The following is a 22,234-nucleotide window of genomic DNA, read 5'->3' on the forward strand; positions in this document are numbered from 1 at the left end:
CCATTTTCCGACTCACCACTACATGAACTTTGAAATACAATCACCCTTCCTAACCTTCTATGATTAGAACCCTCCCTGTCCGAAATTCCTCTTTGCATTCTCTTTTCCATACAACGTGCATATTAGCCTTTACAATCTGATGTCCCCAAACACCTCTAAATTGAACTCCTTCAAAATTTTCAATCTGATATCCCCAAACACCTCTAAATTCAACTTCTTTAAAACCTATTTTACTCCCCTTAAGTTTTTTCATAAACCTAAAACCCTCCCAACCTACCATTGCACAGCTCCAAGTCCCCTTAACTACAGAAGGAAACTGATGATGGTCCATCCACATGTTCTCAAACTGAAACGGCATAGGGCCTGATTAACGTTTCTAGATTCCAATATAATAGGAAAATGGCTAAGAGATTGATCTAGCTATCACTTATTGTGTAAGATCAAGAAACTCATCTGTTCATTCCTCACTAAGCAGAAACCTATCTATCTGCATAGCAACAGACCTCCCCCACCTCTAGACCAAGAGAACAAAGCATTCACCAAAAGGTATATCTCTCAAACAACATTCCCCAATAAAATTATCAAAATTTTACATTCTAGTTTAAGTTTAAAGTAGAGATATTGGGCCAAGATTCTCCCATGGAATTGGGGCAAAAATATCTCCTCTCTTGAAACTGATTAAAGAATTGAATTCCTGGACCGTATTCCTAGATATTCAGGCAAAGCTGATTGGAAACTTCCATTGTAGAACCTAGTTTACCCCCTTCTCACAATCTCTGCATATTAAGGCCTTTGAGACACTCGGGAAAATACTGATTGCCTACCTACTCCTCTTCATCAGATACATTAAACAATCCACGATCCCTACAGAGCCTACGCACTAATTGATTTCCTCCCTGCTGCCTAGTGCATTGCAGGTTTCTTTGCTTTGAACCTTCAAACCACCCGTATTGGCCTCCATTGCTTTGCAGAACTGCCACCAACCTTCCACCTAGGGCCCATCTGGAACTTTCACTTAAATATCATATATGCCCAAAGCTTTTTGATGGAAAGAAAACGACTCCAAGTTTTCGATAAAAATCTCATTAGAACCAGGCTCCCATCAGTTCTGATGGTTTTTTTTCCATGGATATTCTGATTTAGCTGTCCAAAATCATTCTAGTTCCTCCTTTACGCAAATTAATTCATGACATAATAGTAATATGCAAGATGAAAATCTGGTTGATAGTTCCATGATATGTAATTTCCTGTCGCTGCCAAGTCAAGTCCGATGATTTTCCTATCTACCTTAATAGTTCAAGAGCAAACCATCCTGAGTTCAGTAACCCAGGTAACCAATGCTAATTGGCCACCTTTTTAACTTCTTTTCTTTAGGCTAATTCAAATGGTAGAGACTATATTGTTTTTAAGGGCTAGATTTTATTATAAGATTTCTAATATAATAAAAAAGTTCCTCAGCTGTGAAGCCTAGAAGACCAGCTTCTTGGCTCAGATCTTGATTTTTGTTTGCCTTTTCTCATAAAAATCAAAGGCGCAAGGCAGCCTGGAGCCTAGAGCCATGCACCTAACAAAGGTGAATCACACTTATATAAAAACTGTGTAAAACGCCCTATATAATGGATTTTTCATTCGTAAACACATTAGCACTACGACTTGAATTTTAAAATACCAAAATATTCAACTGAACAATAGAACATAAATGAATACTATATTGCAAATTTTTAATAATATGCAATGTTCATCCCATAAATTCCACCAAATAGAAGCAGAAATAAGCTGGAAACAGCAAAAGCTCCAGCAGAGCAGCTCCGATCAAGAAATTCCAGAAAACAGCACTCAGTGACCATGCCAGAAATTCAAGAAAACAAAAGCAGAAATGCCAAGAAAAAGCAGCAGGATTTCCAAATAAAACAACCAAAGAAGGGGAAAAGAACATCAACGTGGGGCTCACAGAAGCTCTGCTGAGAGCAGTGGAACAGTCCAGAACAAGAAAAGACATCGGAGACCACCAGAGCCGCATTTTAAGGAAAAAGTAGCAGAAATTCAAAAGAAAAATAGAAAAGGAAAACAATATGTCTTTTTGGGGGGGGGGGGGGAATGCAGTTCTGACCTGAGAGCAGCAGAGCAGAAATCTCAAGAAAACGTAGGAGAAATTCCCAAAAAAAACAGCAAGGGAAAAAAAAATCAGGGGGAACGGCAGAGGGATGTTCACAGTTCTGACCGAAACCAGCAGAGCAGGCCAAAAGAAGGAAGAAAAAAAAGAAGACAACAGAAAGCAGTAAGGCAGACCCCAAAAAAAATGCGGAAAAAAAGCAGGCACAGCAGTAGAATCAATGATTTAGGTCAATCAAGAGCAAGAATTGTTAGGGAAAAGAGAGAAAGAGAGAGAGAGACCTAGTTGATCAAGAAGAAAAGAATGAAATTTGACCCTCAATCAAAGCTTGAGAGTTGGCCTTGAGAATCAAGAGTTGGCCTTTAATCTCCAGCTGATATTAAAAGGAAAGGGGGTTGGGGGGGATGACGTATAAGGTAAGTAGGCATGAGGCATTTCTCTTGAATGTTGCCTCGCCTCAACCCTGCGAGGCACCAGCCTCATTCCCTCAGCATGCCTCACACCTGGGCACACCTTTGACTACTATGCACTCTCTTTTATCTATAACACAAAAACAAATACCTTTGCATTCTCTTGGTATGATAGACCTCCCGGCTATGACCACCATTATACTGGAAAATTCTAACCTGCAATTAGTCAGGTGCAATTTGATCAGAACATTAACTACATTTCATACATCAAAAAAAAATTATAATGATGCATGGATTGAGGAATATTAGTAACTCACTGTTCTATCATAAGATCCAGTAACAAATTCCCGACCAGTTGGTGAGTAATCAATATCCATCCTGGCAATAATAAATGGTAATTTCTCAAATGACAGAGATGATGAAATATTAATATTTCAAAATACAATTACATATTTATATGCAAAAGATTATGCATCCTCCATCTTACACTGAAGAAACATGATCTTTATGCACACACTTGGCTTCATCCAATTTCCTAGCATCATAGCTATAGCAGTTGCAGTCTTCATTCGCCTGCATCATTATTAATATCATTAGAAACATTGTCTGCGAAATAACAACACATTACATTAGAAGCACAAACATGATGTAATAGTCCAGAACCAGATCCCATTGGATTTTGATGTTATTCTGATTGAGCAATTGCAAAATCCGAACTTTTAAATGTTGGTAGGATCAGAACATAGGCAATTTCCAAAGTAAAATCATATTAATTGAGCTCCTTTCTGATTAGAACGTTTATGATATTTGGAGGCCAGGAAAGGTGATCTGACATAAAGGTATTAGAAAGCTGAAGCCTTATTAGTGACCTTTAAAGCTCACAAAGTTTTCTATTGAGGCATTCTTCCATAAATGTGATTAAGAACAAGTTCATCTAAAGTCCAAATCTGGCTATAGATTGCAAATTTAACTGATATTGAAACATGGACGAAGTCTCAACATCCCTGAATCTAGATAATGATTCTCCATGACAGTCTAAACATCAATGCTTTAAAAATGTCAAAAATAATAGTTCAAATGAGACAAGCTTCCATTATTGTGCTTACAGCTGCGAAGTTCATAGGCTCCATTGGATTCCAAGAAATGGAATTAGTTTTTGTCTGCAACAAGCGAATACAAGTCAGAATGGCGCAAATAAAGTATCTTGGTTTTAAGAAGTAAAACATTATATTCTTAACTTAGTTTGAGAAAACATAAATGCTATTCAGAGAAGCTATATGCATATTATTGGTAAACACCAAAAGATTTTCCTTATCAAATAATAAAGTAAATGTAGGGCACCTTAATTTCATAGTAAAGGAAGTTAGATTTAATATACAACACCCATAACCCTGGTGAATTATGTTACATATTCTTTTCCGTGACAGTTCTACATGTATCAAAACAAAGTAACATATATGCTACATTCAATAAGCATAAACTCAGTCACCTGTTTTTTTTTTTTTTTTGTCATTGCTTTTGTTTTTTGTTTTATTTTATCTTTTGGGTAGGTAAAACAGTCACCTGTTTGTTTACCAAGAATACAGACTCTAAAGAATAAGCCAAGATCCAATTGTCATGATCTTCCTTCGAATGTACACAATATTTGCAATGCAGTGTCCAATATTTCTGAAAGATTTATTTTTCCCCTTCCATTAAATTTTTAGTTCAAGTAACTAGAAGGCAGATATCTTTAAAGGCAGAGTGCAACCACATAGGAGTTCCATCATCCTAACTCCTGGCTTCACACGCTGTTGTTGATTTGTCCTCTTGTTGTTTGCCTTCAAGGCTGTAAACAAACCAAGCTGAGTAATAAGGTGTTTGAGCTTGGCCATACCACTTTGAAATTGTGCTTAAGCTTGGCTTGAGATATACACGTTTGAGCTTGGTTGGACAAATTGCAAAAGTGTTTTGAGCTTGGATGGATACAGACTTTGATCACTAGTCAAGCCCAATCAAGTCCAATCTCAAGCTCATTCTTAAGATTATCAATAAAGCTTGAACATGATCGACTTCATACAATATGACAAAAACCAAATTTACTTATAATGGAGAATATCAATAAATGCATATATGCATGGACATTTTGATTGTAAGCCCATCAAGCTTATCAAACCTATCAAGCCACATTAATTTCAAAAGCCACATCAAACAAGCATACAGTTGATTGAACTTGGGATTCTTCAGGATTCTTCAGCAAAGATCAAATTTGGCAGCTTAAGCTTGGCTTCTTTGCATATCTTTGCTTGTTTGTACATCCAACTAAGCTCAAGCGAAGCCCTGTCCCAAAACGAGCTCAAGTTATTCAAAAATAGCATGGTTTGTTGACACTCTACTTTCTTTTTTCTGGGTCTTTCAAGGAGATTTAATCCTTTGATCATACTACTTTCTCCCATTCTCTCCCTACAAACCAAACTTGTCCCTTCCACGGTGGGAGCCTGCTAAAAGATTGCTTTTCTTCATCTATGTGGAACAAAAATCTCAATTGGTTCAACTTCTACTGTTTGAATAAAATAAGCATCTGGGAACACCTTCTTTTCTTTTCTTTTCTTTTCTTTTTTTGAATAAAGGAATCAGGAATTGGAGGACAAGACATCCCCCTACAAAAACAAAACAGGAGAGCAAAGCTAAAACACAAAGCTAATATAACAAAGCTCTCCAATCTCCGCAAGACTCAATTTTCTTTTCCCTACCCAATAAGTCATTCAAAAATACAATACAGGACTGAGCAACATCTCCAATTGTGATGAATAGGGTTGATACTCTTTAATAATTTGTTCTTCTGCAATATTGTTTCAAGCACTCATCTAAATTTCTTTCTGAAAGCCTCCCAGTTTTCGCAGCCAACAAGTCTATGAACTTTAGTGACAACCACCCCCCCCCCCCCGGTGTTTTGTTTTTTCTTTTCAAAGAATGAAAAAGAGGAAAAAACACCAAACTTAAAAAGAACACTCTAATTAGTAAGTTTGGATTTAATCAGAAAAGTCCCCCAGAATTAAAATCTAATTCCCACTCCACCTTATTGCCCCAAAGAAAATAAGCATAGTTAGTTATTGTTCAATAGTAGCTGAGAGAGAGAGAGAGAGAAACTATTGTTCAACAACGGATTTAGATATAAAACAAAAGTTCCAACATTAAGCTGCTGAAAACAGGTGGAGCTTCCTCAAAGGAACAAAATTATTTGAAATTTCAATTTAAAGGGAATTAGGTAACTGAAGGAATTATGTTCCTGGGAAAATTAGACAGTTGGACAACAGAACTTCCCTCAACTGCCAAGGCAGAAAATTTAAACGTGGAAACTTATGATCTTATATTGTTTGGGTCTATACAAAAACACATTAGGACAATTTCGCACAACCTCCTTGTTCTCAACCATTGATGCTATTCACCAATCAAACTTATATATAATAATAATTTTAAAATAATCCCACATTATATAACTATGCAATTTATATGCATACATTCAAATATAGAATAACACCAAGAAAGATATGTTACTATAGCACCAAAATGTTTTACATCCTTGCCTTTTTTTGGTGAGGTGGGGGGGGGGGGGGTGAGGTGTTTCCCTTCCCACTGTTGTAAGGGTTTAAGATTCCCTCAATGTATGGAAAGGGCAGATGCCCAAGCATGCAAGGAACATGTCCCTTAAGGGGTTGGTATAGGCAACTCTAATGACTCATATAGAGAAAATGACGGAAGGATTAAAAAATTCCAGAATTTTCTGAATCCATGCTGTTAACTATTATTAGCCATATTTCCTGCCTGCCATGCTACAGTTGCAAGATTCCCTATTTAATAGCTGGTAGGGCTAGAACACCAGCCATGTAGCAAACAATCTCAATATACTTCACTCAACAATTCAGTGATAGAAGAAAAACAAACTCAAAACTCATCGCAATTCAAATTTCGATATACTATAAGTAAATGATAAAAGTCATAAATGCAACACCAGGTGCACAAAGCTCACACTCCGTATCAGGGTTCTAGGAAAGGCATGATCTACACAACCTTGCCTCCACATTTGGTGAGGCTGTTTATATGACTAGAACCTAAGATCTTTCGATTTGATAGGATCATAAATAAAAATCTAAATTAAATAGCTAAGCGACAAAATCTGAGAGTTATTGAGAATCAATATGAACAAATCAAATTTAAAACTAAATCCATATATCAAAATTTAAAGACATTGAGTGTCAAGCATACCCTCATGATGATTTTCCTTGCTGGGGATGACATGCGCAAGTCATATAGTGCTATGCTGCGATCACTACAAAATAGAACATACAGAATACCATGAAGACAAGCACGCATCATTAACAGATCATATAGCATCCAAGTACATAAAATTTGATATACATGCTGCAACTGACGAACATGGCACAGTGAAAATAACTGTTATATAGAATCATTACACATGTGAAATGAAACTGCATCCATTCTAAGAATCATATTTAACAAGAAATTTAAGGCTTGATGATATTAATTAGGACGCACTCTAGAACTTACCACCATAATTGATGGAATTCAAACATGTTTTCAAGTACTATTTCAAAATCATATACTTGAAAATCATGATGTTTACCCACTGTTCATTCACTAGAAGGCACTCAATTGAGTATTAGATTGGTGAGATATTACTTGATAGGATGCAAAACCTTGAGATGACAGAGCATGGTATACAAAAACAATTTAATTATTCTAAATCAATTTAAAAGATAAGAGTTAAGATTCCAATCATTCATCCATATGAACAGTGGTACAACTAGTTGGGTATCATGCATACCTCCCCGATGTTGCCAAGACATTCGGTTCTCCAGGATTAAATCGGACAGATATAACTGTGTCCTTTCCCCATTCAAAACTGTTCACTGGCTCAGACCTATTTATGCAAGGTGTGACATCATTTAAAAATAAAAATTAAGAAAGAAAACAGCTGAAGAGATCACTAAAGAGAAGATGGAAGTCGACATCAAAACCTATTGTGATTCCATATATCAACTCGAGCACCTGCTGTGGCAAAGAGATTGCCATCCCACTGGTGATCAATAGCCCTGAAAAACATCAAGCAGAGCATACCGTTCAAAATGAGGAGAAAAAAAAAAAAAAAGAATTAGTGAAGCCACAGAACTCACAAGTCACAACATGTTTCCTTAAACTGTAACACAGTCTTACCAGAATGCATTCTTCCCAATATAAACTTCCAATGGCTGTATGAAGTCAAATTCTGTTCAGAAAGGTAGGAATGGACTAAAAGATAACTCACTGACACCACATACAAACATTGAGAATGTGCTAACCTTGGCAGAATTATTAGATGAACCCTCTGAATCAATGAAAGTAGCAACAGGAACATTCCAGAGCCTGACACTGAAAAAAGAAAGACACATACAATAAAGTGAATCTCATGAAAATATATAAAACTAAAAATTTCCTGCAACAATATCAATTATACCCAGAAAGAAGTGCCTTACGTGCAATCAGTTCCACAAGAAACAAGAACGCGACCATCCATAGATGCAGTTAAACCTTTTACAGCACCTTGGTGACCTGGAAACTGACAAACTGTTCGCCTTTCATTTTTGTGGGCAAATTCCAAAAAAAAAGGAAAAGAAAAAAAAAAACAATCAGTTATGAGAAGAATGGAACAGATTAAAAAAAAATGGGAACCACTTTATTTTCAAAGAAAAAAATAATATTTAATAAAAGTATAAAAAAAAATCATATGAACCATTCCGCTATCAAAACATCAGATCATTTAAGTAGAAAAGCAACACACATACAAAATATTTAATGAGGTATAAGTTTAAGCTGGGTAGAAATACAACTAACCATCATCTGTCAGAGAATTAACAATCCAAATTAAATTAAACTAGTGGAGACCTGCATTTAATTTTTAAAGCACTATGCAATATGTGTACGAGTTTTAAACTTCAACAGTAAATATTTTTATAAAACAACAGTAACAACAAACCAAGCCTTAAGTCCCACTAAGTGAGGTTGACTACAAGAATCTTTTTTTTTCAGCCAATTTTACATGACCATGTGCAGTTTCCTCTGATAGTTTGATGGCTATTAAATTCTTACTATCTCATTTCAAGTTATTTTAGGTCCACACTACACCTATTACCACTAATAATAATTAGCTCACTTCTCATCGGGGCACTATTTGGCCTATGCTGCAGATGAACAAACCATCAGTTTTTTCCATTTTGGATTTTATTTTTTAATAAAATGTTAAATAACAGTTTGACTGGGAAAAATTTTTCCATTTTGATGCTTACGTAATCTCGCTGGATGGTCCAGCGAGATTTGCTTCAGAAATCAAGCAGGTGCTGACGTGTGGCAAATCTTGCTGGACCATCCAGCAAGATTTGCTTCGGCCCTTCAAGTCTCCTTTCTCCTTCAATTTCCTCGCGAACGCAGAGAGCAGAGAGAGCAGGGAGCAGAGTTGCAGAGAGGAGAGGACAGCAGCAGCAGCAGCAGCAGGCCTACTCACAGGTGACCATTCAGGAACTCGTAGCAGGTGACTCTTTGAGGGTGGACAAGATCATTGGAGAGTAAGCCATAAAAATCCGGCAATGGGATATGTATTTTTCTTACCCTAAAACTATTTTGATTTCATTGAGAGTTGTTGGTTTCATTCAAGATTAATTTGAAAGATTTGAAGATTTGTTATTTTGGATTCATAAAATAGTATTCAGTGTTTTCGATTTTATGATTGGAAGTTGCATCCGGAAACCCCCAATCTGAGGTTAGGATTTCATTCCATTTTTGTATTTGGATGAATTGAAATTGTTGTATATTTAATGTGTAAATGTTGTTTGATAATTTGCCGTTAGATAATCTGAAATTTGGGTTTAGGGTTGAATTCGTGTATTGATTTGTAAATTAGTTTGGCCAATTTGTGTCTTGAACTGAGAGGGTTAATCTGAGATATATATCTGTATATTTGATGAATTGGAACTCTAATTTAGGTGAATATATTTTGATGATTTGGTTGAATTCTTATCTCCAAATTTTTATTGGAGCGGAAAAATTTTAGTACATTTTAATTTAAAACATGTGCATCATAATATATTATTTTTAATTAAAAAAATAACAATATGAATTATATTAACTATAAAAATAATAATTAAAACTACTGAAATATTATCAAAAAAATTGACGACCATATGTTAATTCACTATATGGTATGTATTGTTGTTAATTAAAAAGTAATAATGTGAATTATATTAAGAAGAAAATAATAATTAAAACTTCTAATTTAATTAAAAATACCATTAACAAAAAGTAATAATATTGTTAACTACAATATTGATGTACATGAGGAGGACCTACATCACATTGATGGATGCGGTCGAGGGCTCACCGACTGGGCAAGGACGTACGAGATGTACGTGACTGCATGGGAGCATCGGCAAGAGTATATTCTATTGGTCGAGGTAGAGGTCCTATGCATCCAGATGACCCATATTTTAGCTGGTATAGGTCCATCACACGACGCTTCGTGGACAGGACCGCTGTTGTATATATGAGTCTCATAAGAAAAATTAGACCCACACCTGCTTCTTTTATGTGTACGTTACGATGTGAATGTGTTAACCAAATTTTTTCATATACTGCAAGCTGACGTACTACATGAGGCAGATCTGATCTGTCCAAATCCTACAGTATTGAAGCTTGTCCACGAGGACGGATGACAGATCCCTAGACCTCGACTTGACCTGCCTATACGAGGAGGTCGAGCAGCTCCACTACAAGGAGGACATGCTTCATCCAATCGTCCAGTGAACTACTTTGGTGAGCCGCCCATTGTATAGGCGGAGTACGTATTCGGGTCGTCAGTACCGTATGCACCTTCACCAGGAGCTAATATTGCGGGACTATCCAGTAGACAAGCAGACGCCGTGTCCAACTCTGCTGCCACCTCATCCATGTCATATCTATTGGACGACATTTTTTATGCGGAGGACGTGGATGAACCCATCATGCCACCTCGTTCTCGTCCAGAGCCATCATATGAGTTATCTCCCCATCCGCTTCGAATGGATGCTGATTATGCAGTACCTCTTGGCGGAGATGCTGGACATACAGTGGGAAAGGACACTAGATGCAGATGAGTAGTCAGGAGAGGGTAGACGCAGACGGTAGCCACCCCGAAATCGGAGACTACCTGCACACGGCACTGAGTAGTCTCCTTTTGATTTCACATGTATAGCATCGATTATGTTTATTTCAATTGTATAGCATCGATTATTTTTATTTCATTGGTATTGCATCGATTATTTTTATTTCATTTGTATAGCATCGTTGCATTATTTATGTACAATTGGGAATGTTTATTCATTTTTCCCAACATGTATATGTGAATGAAAGTTGTGCATGACAGTTGTGAATGAAAGTTGCAAATAAACATTGTGACCATACTGGTATTCCCGATTAAAATTGTTTTCTTTGAACAGGTGCATGGATTTGAACAAATGCTCTCATGTATTGTTTCTCAATATGTATATGTATATGAAAGTTGTGAATGAAATTTGTGAACATACTGGTATCGATTGCCGAGGATAAATGTTCTCTTTGGATAGGTGCATGGATGGATATGGACATTTTTAAAAGGAGACTCTACCGAAATTTTTACAGTAATTCGATACTTCGAATATGTATGAAAGTTGTGAATGAAATTTGTGAACATACTGGCATCGATTGCCCAGGAAAAATGTTCTCTTTGAACAAGTGCATGGATGGATATGGTCATTTTTAAAAGGAGACTGCCAAAAATTTTACAGTAATTCAATACTTTGAATGTGTAAGAAAGTTGCGAAATACAAAGAAACAAAGGGTACTTGGGTTTCTCATATCCTTGCACTCAATTCCCTCTTTCCTCCAATTGATAAACAAAAAAACAAAAACAAAACAAAACAAACAAACAACAAAATAAATTGAGTTTTCACTTGGAGAATCAGATCAATGGCATCTAACAAGTTGAAACGTAAAAACAGAGCAGGTTAAAAAAAAAAACTCCAAAAATAAAAAGATTCGGGGAAATTTTATATAATTTTATATACTATTTATATTTAATTTTTCTTAACTCTTAGTTATACTAATGATATATTAATTTTTTTTAAAATTTAAAATTTAAATATTAATAATTGTAAAATTAATTTCTTTCATTATTAATTTTTTATATTTTTTATGTTTTACTTTTCTTAGAATCAAACAAAAAAAGTAATCCCGTTTGTAGTTTGAAACCAACAACAACAAAACCAAGCCTTAGTCCCACTAAGTGGGGTTGGCTATATGAATCATTTTCCGCCAATTTATGCGATCATGGACCATTTCTTCATTTTTATCACATTAAAACACAAATTAAGTGTTCAAAATCTTAAAAAGATAAAAAGAGAATAGAATACTTAGGATTTTTTAATTTACAAAAAAATTGCTGAACGTTTAAATCTCGCTGAACCATCTAGCGAGACTTAAACGGCTAGGCCAATCGTGTTCTAACGCGTGTCGCTTAAATCTCGTTGGACCATCCAGTGAGATTTGCTTGGGAAAGAAGCAGGTGCTGACGCGTGGCAAATCTCGCGGGACCATCCGGCGAGATTACGTAAGCATCAAAATGGGAAAATTTTTCCCAATCAAACTATTATTTAATATTTTATTAAAAAATTAAATCAAAAATGGGAAAAACTCCACAAACCATCCCACTCTTATCTTATCTTCTATATGTGCTATGTCTAACTTACCGCAAATATGTTAATTCCTTAATTATTTTTTAACATTATACCATTCATGCACCTTAGCATTCTCATGCCCATTCATGTAGCATAACAGCTCTCATAGCTGTCCTATAAAAATAGTATTTTAATTTTAAGAGTATTCATTGCCTGAAGTACTTCTCATTTTTACCCTACTTTAACTCAACGTATTAATATTTTTTCGATTTCTCCTCCAGCTTGCATAATAGATCCAAGTATCGAAATCTTCTAGTGCTATTAATTTCTTAACCATTAAGTTTAAATTTTTTCCTCCAATATTCGTCCTAGGCTGAAATTTCTGTTTTATTTCTGTTAATCCTAAAACCTCTAGATTCTAAAGCTGTCCTCCATAATTTTAACTAAGATTCTACTTCACCCCTAGTTTCATCAATTAAGACAATATCATTTGCAAACAAAAACTACATTTTGGATACTCCTCATAAGTTCATCCATCACTAATGCAAAACGATAAGGGCTCAAAATAGATCCTTGATGTACACATATTCTGATTGGAAATTATCTAAACTCGCCTGTTAATAATTTATTGTACATACTGATATCAATATACCGACTGCAAAGACCCTTTTTATTTTTTTCCTAAAACCCACTATAGAGCTTCCCTAGGTAACGTATCATAGACTTTCTACTTTTCCATTAATCTTCTCAAAAGATATTTAACTTTTGTAGCAAATCTTCCAAGCATAAAACCAAATGGATTTTCTAAGATCCACATTCTAACATTTTTCTTTGTTCAATCAGTCTTCCCACATTTTCATTATATCTCATAAGTTTCCATGATAGTTACTACAATTTTGAATATCTCCTTCATTTTCAAATATAAGGTATTAAAATGTTTTCCCCCATTCGTCTGGCATTTCTTAGTCCTTATAATTGTGTTAAACTAGTCAACCATATAATTCCCATCTCACCAAGGCATTTCCAAACTTCATTTGGAATGTAATCCAGCTCTGTAGCTTTTCCATTTTCATTTTTTTAATGCAACGTTAATTTCATTACCTCAAATTTTGCGAATAGATATCTAATTTTTATCCTTTTCCTCATTTGTAAACTCTATTTTAAGTCTTCTACTTGGTTTTTATTTAATAGATTACTAAAATAACTTCATCTCTCTTTTATGTTTTTCTTCTTTAACCAAGACTCTATTATCCTAACTTCTTATGCATTTTAAATTACCTAAATACTTGCTCACTCTTTCTCTAGCTCTAGTAAGTATAAATATGTCTCTTTTCCCATTCCTCATATCTATTCTAGTATATAATTTATTCCATGCTCTATGTTTAGCTTTGTTAACAGCCTTTTTTTTGCATCTTTTCTTGCCTCTATGCTTTTCAAGATTTTCCATGTTTCTATATTTTGTTATATTTTATACCAAATTTCTTTTTGTCTTTACAGCCTTTTGGGCATCTTGATCCCACTACCAACTTTCTTTACTAGCCACAAATCTTCCTCCATATTTACCTAAAATCTCTTTTGCTATCTTTTTAACAGATCTAGCTATCCTACTCCAAAGACTATTTGTGCCTACACTATCCCCTATTGTCCAATCACCATCTTTGATCATTTTATCCTTAAATTTTATTATATTTTCCCGCTTTAGGTTCCACCACCTAATTCTCTTGCAATGAATTATTTAACCCTCTCTTTCATTTTTTACCCGGCTTGGTTTGTTGTTGTTGTTGTTTTCTCTTTCATTTTTTAATACATGTATCTAACACAACTCTATGTTGTGTTATTAAACTTTCAACTAGGATAACTTTACAATCTTTACATAATTAACGATCTTCCCTCCTAGTTAAGAAAAAATCTATTCACTTGAGTGTTCTCTCTTCTTAAAGCATGCATTCATTGCAATAAAATCATATGACACGCAAAGTCTAAGACCATATCAGACTCATTTTTATCTCCATATCTATGGACTCTATGTATCCTCTCATAACCTTTATTGTCCTTTCCAAAATCAGCTCTTATGAATATTTTCTCAATTCCTAAACACTATCTTTTAGGTCTTTGTTCACACTGATTCCAAAACCATTCTTATGTTCTGACGTTTTTCTTTTTAAGTGTACTAGAGTTCAAATTCTGATTTTTCAATTTCTCTAGCTTTCTACCCTACCCACTAACTTTCGTGAAGGCAGATTACATTACTTTTTCTTCTAATCATTGTGTCAACTATATTGCCTTTACTTATGTCCCTATTTTCCAAGTTTCTAGGTCGCCGCAAAGCGACATAGATATGTGTCAAATATGTGATTAATTGTATGTCAAGAACAAATTTCTAAATTCAATTTGGCTAATTAAAATTTAAAATATATCACTAGAATTATATTTTTATCACACTATCAACTAATAGTGTGTACCCTGGAATGCAAGTTTGATTGATGAATAAAAATTAAATAGACTATTTTACATTATCTTATTATCAAAACATGAAATTAACCTACGCATCCATCCACACATTTGATGAAGGTGTTTTTTTTATAAAAAAAAAAAAAAAAAACCCCAACAAATATGCATCTTAGATTGTGTGGGCCACTATAGTAAGTATATTATTTATTTAACTGTACAAAAATATTTTGATTGATTCTTAAATTTTTGTTCTATTTTTTTTAAATTCAAAAATACCAAAAATTAACATTAGGGTTTTGGATGCCAAAGAAAGCCTCTTGTTCTGCTTTAATATATATAGTTATTTGGTTTCATAATGTACCATATCAAATACTATAATGTATTACAGATTATATTTTATAAATGTGTGCATTGAGAATTTGCCAAACAAGAGGAACTATCAAGGAAAAATGTCTCGCTTTCTCCTTCTCTCCCTCTCTAAAAATATTTCTCTCTTCCCCACACTGAAAAGATCGATCCAGATCGAAGGTAATCTTTCAATCTGCAATTAGACAAGGATGGGGAGATCGCGTCCTTGCTTGTGGTCAAGAACAATGTCTCTTGTAAAAGGTGGGTTAGGTTTTCCAAAGAGACTATGTTTTGGTTCACTGATGGGATGTCTGCTTTCAGTCACATGCAAAGGGGTTTTTGATCTGTTCGATTAAGTATCACGAAGCTCTGGATGTCCATTAGATGTACGAAGGTAGGTAGTATTTGGAGTTAGGGTTAAGGTGGAAAAGAAATAAGTTTTCAATTTTTTATTCCTAGGGGTGACAAAGGCAATGGGTGTGGAGCTTCACGAGATTTATCTGCAAGATAGCTAAGGATTTTCATGAGGTTACTGAGAGTGTAGGAACAGATAACCCTTCACGACACAAATTGTGGAGTCAGGTGGTATTGGAAAGCAAAAACCGTGAAGGTGATGACTGCAGTAGTCAAGTCCATACTGTAAAGCAGAGTCTGAAGGTTGGGAAAAAAGAGTTGTGTCATCAACATGAAGATGCGGTGCAGCAGAATGAACTTGGGGCCATCACGAATCGGTCAGATTCGATCAACAAAAGCGTGAAGGAAGCTAGGGTTCCAGTTGGTGTAGAGACAATCATAGAGACAGCTAGGGTTGCGTTCAGGGAGGAGGCTGTGAAGAGAATTGGGCCGGGCTGCATGTTTCTCATTTTGGACCTGGCCTCAGAAATTGAAAAAGGAGGTATTTCATTTTTTATTAAATTGGGCCAATTATTTGAATAAGCCTAATGTTTAGAAAAGGTTGATTCAAGCTTCAGTTTGGATCCAAAGGGAGGCTCTCCTTATATTGGCTTCCAGCAAAAGGGTCTTAGTGGTAATCAAACCCATGATTCGGAAATTAGGGACCCAAGTACTGCAATGGTGGTTCCACATAATGGACAAGCCCAAAATGTTGCCCCTACATCTCAAAAGACAACTATAGGGAAGCAGGAAGATATGCCCTCTAGTAACGGGATTTTTATTCAGCCTTCAGTTATTAGAAATATGAATCGATATGACCAAGAGTCAGAGGAAGCTCAGGATGCTAGAAGATTAGATCCAATTCAAGATTGGGGTGATAAAATTGCATCTAGAGAGGACTTAGAAGGTTGTGTGAAAGAGTTAAAAAAAAAAAAAGAGCAGGGTTGAGGGAGAAATCTAATGATTATCATTTTTATACTGATAATTTGTGGGTAGTAAGGTTTATGCTCATCAAAAGGCAGCTTGTTTGGTTGCTGAAACGAAGAAGATATTCCAAGATAAGAAATAAAATTCTAGTGAGTCAACAACAAAGTTACCAAGGAGAGATTCTAAAGGAGAGTTCAGTATTGTGGAAGCCCCTCATGTTAAGAAGAATGTCGGAGGTTCAAATGAAACTAGAAAAGGTAAGGAGGTAAAGAAATGGGAAGATTTTTCAGATTTAGGAAGTGATGATAATAGTGATTTTGATTTTGGTTTTTTGGGGGGGGGGGGGGTGTTGTTGGATGAGATTCGAGAACAATATGGGTATGTTTCTGACTCTTGCAATGAAGTAGGGGATTTATCTTATGTCCATCCACCCCTATTGAAAGGTTTGGAGGGAATTTCTATTTTTGATAACAATGGGTTGGTGAATAAGTTTCAGCGTAGGGATGGATATTTTCCCTACACCAGCGGAGAGATTCCGAAGGAGGAGATGGAAGCTCCAAATCCTCTAGATAAAATGGATTTAAAGCTGAGTGATATTGGAGGAAATGAAGTGCATTTAGATGGTAGTAAAAGTCGAAAGGTGAAGGATCAGAGGAAATTAGCGAATCTGAAGAGTTTGTTAAATTATAATGGAAAGGGTTTGAAAAGGGGCTTTCTTGGTTAATTTTGTTTAGTTTTATTTTGAGATCTTGTATTTTTATGTTTTCTTATTTCTTATTTTTTTCCCTTTTTTATACGGTGGACACCTTGGCCCGCACTTCTTTTCTTTCTATCTAATATAATTTCTTTTGTTATAAAAAAAAAATATTATAAATGCATGTTATGCGATGGAAGATTCACTATAATGCATAATGTATTACAAATACTATATTTTTTAAGTGTGTTATACTTTTGGAAGATTTTTTTATGATAAATGAGCTTATTCAAAAAAATGTATGTATTGGAGGATTTGAATAAATTCTGGAAAGCACTTGTGTTGGTTTAAAATTTTATATCGAGGTTCATGATTAAAATGGCAAATACCGGCAAGCTAGAATTTACCTGGGGTAGAGTTGGCCAGAATAGTTCATTTCCTTAACAGATAGTTAATTATTGAGCTTAATATTTTGGTAGAAAAAGATATTTATTGAGAAAGGAGAAAGCGCACAAGTATGAGAACATGCTTCCCTCCAACAACAAAGAAAAAGATGAAATTACATGAGTGCTATGCCAAATCCTGTTGCAAATCAGTCAAAGAAACACCCTAAAACAACCCTAAGGGGAGCATTTTTTTAGTGGCATACTAAGATATGTGATGCTAGAACCTCACATGCCTATACTTGGCTTACCAAAAGAATCCTACGTGGTGTGCACCAAAGAGTTCCTAGAACCTTTTGTTTCCATAAATCATGGAATCCTATGGGGTTAATTGATGATACTTGAAAGGAACACCAAAATTGACTCCCATTGTCGCCTCATATCCCTCTCCATCTCCACTCACAAAACAAATCCTATCTACTTGCTGAATCCCACACCCAAATGTCCTCCCAAAAGCGAATCCAAGTACCATTACCCACTTCAAACTTTGTCAAATGTATAAATGAAGGGCAAACTTGTGAAACAAACCTCCAAGGAGATGAACTTCTGAGACCCATATTAGCATCCTGACCTTTCACCTGCAAGCCAAATTTACTGCTTATAACTCTATGCCACAAGAAGTTCACATGTAAGGAAACTGCCAACCTTGCCCAAAATCAAAAGAGCAGCACTTTTACACACCAAATTGCCAAGACCCAAATCCTCTCTTCCCTAGACCTACATTTAACCTCCCACCTAACCAAATGATTCCTCTTCTCCCCTACCCCAGACTAAAAGAAAATCCATTGTAATCCTCTCAATCTTAAATACTACCCTACCAGGAATTTCAACAGAGACAGATAATACAAACAGATAGTAGAAAAACAAACATGGATGAGAGTGATGCAACCACCTAAAGGAAATAAAGCATCCTCCTACCCATCCAAATGCTTAGGGATCTTTTGGAACCATTTATAGAAAAGTACTTATCTGAAAAAATACTTACCAGGATTACTTACTATATGTACTTTTTTAGATAAGCACTTTTTTTTCAGAAAAATACTTTTTCAAAAAATATTTATTTTCCTAAAAAAAAAAAAGAAGTAGCTTGGAGAAGTACTTTTTTGAACTAAGTACTCATTTAAAGTGTAAACCAAACACTATTTATTGACACAGGTACTTAATTTAAGTACTTTTCATTATAAGTACTTAATTTTTAAGACATTTCAAATGGGGGCTTTGCCACCTTACCAACAACAGGATCCCAGAAAGCTAAAGAGCGAGATTTACCTCCCAAAGGAACTCTTTAAGCCAAATGCCAATCTAAAACACCACACCAGCTTGAGAAGTCAACTCCAACACCCTATCGAAACTAAGATTACTAGCCCCAGCACCACTCTTACCCATGTGAATTCTGGAAACAGAAATCCTCTGAAAACTCTGTAAAATGATGAGTATATTCATGAAATACTGTGTATTGTCATCTAAGAAAATAATAGAAGACTCTTATTTTAATTGAAGGTATGCTATGGGTATTGGGAGGAGTTTACTAGCTTAACTGGAGGTGTTTGAAGTTAATGGTAATCCAGTATGCATGGGGGAGTATAATCACTGATTTCGGTTTATTAATGATGGGGTTACAATTTTAATTTAAAGCGGAGGAGGAAAAAATCACTATTATTAGAAATGAGGATAGATCACATTACCTATCTGAATCAGCATGAACAAAATATTCATTGTGGTGATGGATAGTTTTCGATTCTGTTGGTTTGTACATCAACTTAATTTCTTCTGTCAGGGCCTTTGGAGGAGGTTGAGGTCTTTGTATTTCATATTTGAGAGAGACTGAAGATGTTGTTTGCCTTAAATTGTTAATGCAAGTGGAAAATTCTTATGCTTAGAAAGACTTTTACTTCGAATGATGTAAAAGATCTCATCTTGGACCAATGAGCGGGGGATATTGAATGGTGAAGAGACTTGGCAATGCTGTCAGTGGTTCGACAAATGTCAAAACAGTTTTTGAACCAGATTTGTGAATGGAAGAAGGTGAAGAAAAAAGTATATTTATTCAGTTATCGAAGGTATTACCTTTGCAGAAGTACTCCTGCAGTTGCTGAAGGAAAATTTGAATTTTGTCGGCAGGGAATTGCCGGGTTCTAGGGATCTGGAGAGATACTGCAAACAATAGGGCATCCATGTCTCAGAGATTTCATTGCAGCACAATGAGTAGGGGTACCAGACTGGGTCTTTTCACTAATCAACATCACCGTAATGAGCCTAGGGGCTAGTGGTTTTATTAAAAAGCTAGATACTCAGGATTATAAAAGAAGGCCAGCCAGTTTGTGGGTTAAGAAGGGAGACAGTGAGAGTGGCAGCAAGGGGAATGTGTGGTTTTCACAGCAGAGAGATACGTTCCACAGTTGAAGCAACGTGATGACGAAAAAGAAGGAATTTTGACCGAGGATGATGCTTCAAAATCGTAAGGTAGCTTTAATGATTTGGAAGGTGACTTTAATGATTTTGATAAAGGGGACAGTGAGCAGAATCCTAATGATTAAGAAGTTGGCTTACATGTTGATTTCGAAGGTGGCTTTAATGATTTAGGGGATATGAAGGGAGGGCTGGGTAAGGGAGTTTGTGACAATGGGAAGGCTGGGATAGTGATGGCAGTGGGGAGGAATCTATGCTGTGATGAGGAAGATGATAAGTTTGAGATTTCTACTGAGTTCAATAAGGGACTACTAATTGATCAATTGATGGTGGGTAATGGGTTTAATGACAAAGACATTGAAACTGATGATGATTCATAAATAATAATAATAATAATAAGCTAATGCCGCTTGTGATGCACTTAATGTCCTAATTTTTTCACACACAGCCGGTCCCAAACCCGGTAAATGAGGAGGGTTACATTAGGTAGCTGACAGTCAGCGTAAATTTTGTCAGATCACTATGATATGAATCCTTACCGAATATTGGCTAAGGCATCCCCTACGAGCAACGCGTTGCACTTGTATCACTCAGGTGTAGCGAAAAGTGGGCGAGGGTAGACTAGGTCGTCGCCCTGAAGTGACGCGCCTTGTTGGCGCCAAGGTACGACGTCAAATATGAGAGGGTTTTTGCATCATTCTAGACGTGGGCAGGTAAAGAAGCTACTTCAGGAAACTAGGATTAGATTAGCAACTTGGAATATAGGGACACTTACAGGTAAAAGCATGGAGATCGTGGACACAATGATTAGAAGAAAAAGTAATATAATTTGCCTACAAGAAACTAAGTGGGTGGGGGATAAAGACGAATTATGATTTAAGCTTTTGTACACTACAAAAGAAAATGGGTGGGGGAGAAAGATAAATTAGGATTTAAGCTTTTGTACACTACAATAGAAAAACATAAGAATGGAGTAGGAATTATTGTAGACAAAAACTTAAAAGATAGCATTGTTGATGTAAACAAAGTTGAAGATAGAATTATAAAAATCAAGATGGTATTAGGCCAACAGATAATAAATATCATTAGTACTTATGCTCCTCAAGTAGGCTTAGCAGAAAATCTTAAGAGACAATTATGGGAAGATATGGATAGTAGGGACTAAGAAAATATTCATAGGAGGAGATCTGAATGAACACGTTGGAAGGGATAATAAAGGTTATGAGAGGATACATAGAGGATATGAATATAGAGACAAAATGAGCTTGGGCAGATGATCTTAGACTTCGTTATGTCATATGATTTTATTATAATGAATACTTGCTTTTAAGAAGAGAGAAGAACACTTAATAAACTTTAAAAGTAGACAAAATAGAAGTCAAATGGATTTTTTTTTAACTAGGAGAGTAGATCTTTTATCATGCAAGGATTGTAAAGTTATTCCAGGTGAAAGCCTAACCACACAACATAGAGTCTTAATGTTAGATATATATATATATATATATATATAAAATGGAAGAAAACGAATAAAATAAACTAGTGTAAGAGAACTAGGTGGTGGAACTTAAAGGGAGAAAATATAATAAAATTTAAAGATAAAATTATCAAAGATGGGGAGTGGTCTATAGAGGATGGGATCGATACAAATACTCTTTGGAGTAGATTAGCTAGCTCTATTAAAAAGATAGCAAAAGTGATTTCAGGTAAATCAAGGGAAAGATTCTTAAATAGCAAAGAAATTTCGTGGTGGGATAAAGATGTCCAAAAAGTCGTAAAGACAAAAAGAATTTGGTATAAAACGTCGCAAAAATGTAGAAACATGGATAACTTTGAAAGTATAAGAGGTGAGAAAAGATGCAAAAAAAGGCCATTAGTGAAGCTAAACACAAATCATTTAATAGTTTGTATGATAGATTAGATACAAAAAAGGGAAAATAGATATATTTAAACTTGCTAAAGCTAGAGAAAGGGAGAGTAAGGACTTAAGAAATGTAAAATGTATAAAAATTGAAGATGATATTTTCTTGGTTAAGGACGAAGACATAAAAGATAGATGGCGAAGTTACTTTAGTAAGTTGTTTAATGAAAACCAAATAGAAGGCTTAAACTTAGAATTGACAAATGAGAAAAAGACTAAAAATATGAGATTTATTTGCAAAATTGGAGTCAATGAAGTTAAGTTTGCACTAAAAAAATGAAAAATGGAAAAGCTATAGGACCGGATAACATCTCAATTGAAGTTTGGAAATGCTTAGGTGAAAACAAGATTATATTGTTAACTAATTTATTTTATACAATTATAAAAACTAAGAAAATGTCAAATGAAT

At 35.3% G+C, this 22,234-nt stretch overlaps 1 protein-coding gene across 1 annotated transcript in view; it reads right to left on the minus strand.

The window, feature by feature from the left end:
• The window catches only part of LOC131160495 (uncharacterized), a 45,978-nt gene that overhangs the window by 3,841 nt on the left and 19,903 nt on the right, over nucleotides 1-22,234 (minus strand). Inside the window, exons 6-15 of the mRNA XM_058116255.1 lie at nucleotides 8,037-8,135; nucleotides 7,863-7,932; nucleotides 7,738-7,772; nucleotides 7,542-7,616; nucleotides 7,349-7,444; nucleotides 6,769-6,832; nucleotides 3,630-3,683; nucleotides 3,011-3,096; nucleotides 2,841-2,901; nucleotides 2,675-2,739 (exon numbers count right to left, since the gene is read on the minus strand). Of these exons, the coding sequence (XP_057972238.1) occupies nucleotides 2,675-2,739; nucleotides 2,841-2,901; nucleotides 3,011-3,096; nucleotides 3,630-3,683; nucleotides 6,769-6,832; nucleotides 7,349-7,444; nucleotides 7,542-7,616; nucleotides 7,738-7,772; nucleotides 7,863-7,932; nucleotides 8,037-8,135 (705 nt within the window). The remainder of the gene's footprint in view (nucleotides 1-2,674; nucleotides 2,740-2,840; nucleotides 2,902-3,010; nucleotides 3,097-3,629; nucleotides 3,684-6,768; nucleotides 6,833-7,348; nucleotides 7,445-7,541; nucleotides 7,617-7,737; nucleotides 7,773-7,862; nucleotides 7,933-8,036; nucleotides 8,136-22,234) is intronic.

This window comes from Malania oleifera, chromosome 7 (genome assembly GCF_029873635.1).
Source record: "Malania oleifera isolate guangnan ecotype guangnan chromosome 7, ASM2987363v1, whole genome shotgun sequence".
Lineage (NCBI taxonomy): Eukaryota > Viridiplantae > Streptophyta > Magnoliopsida > Santalales > Ximeniaceae > Malania > Malania oleifera.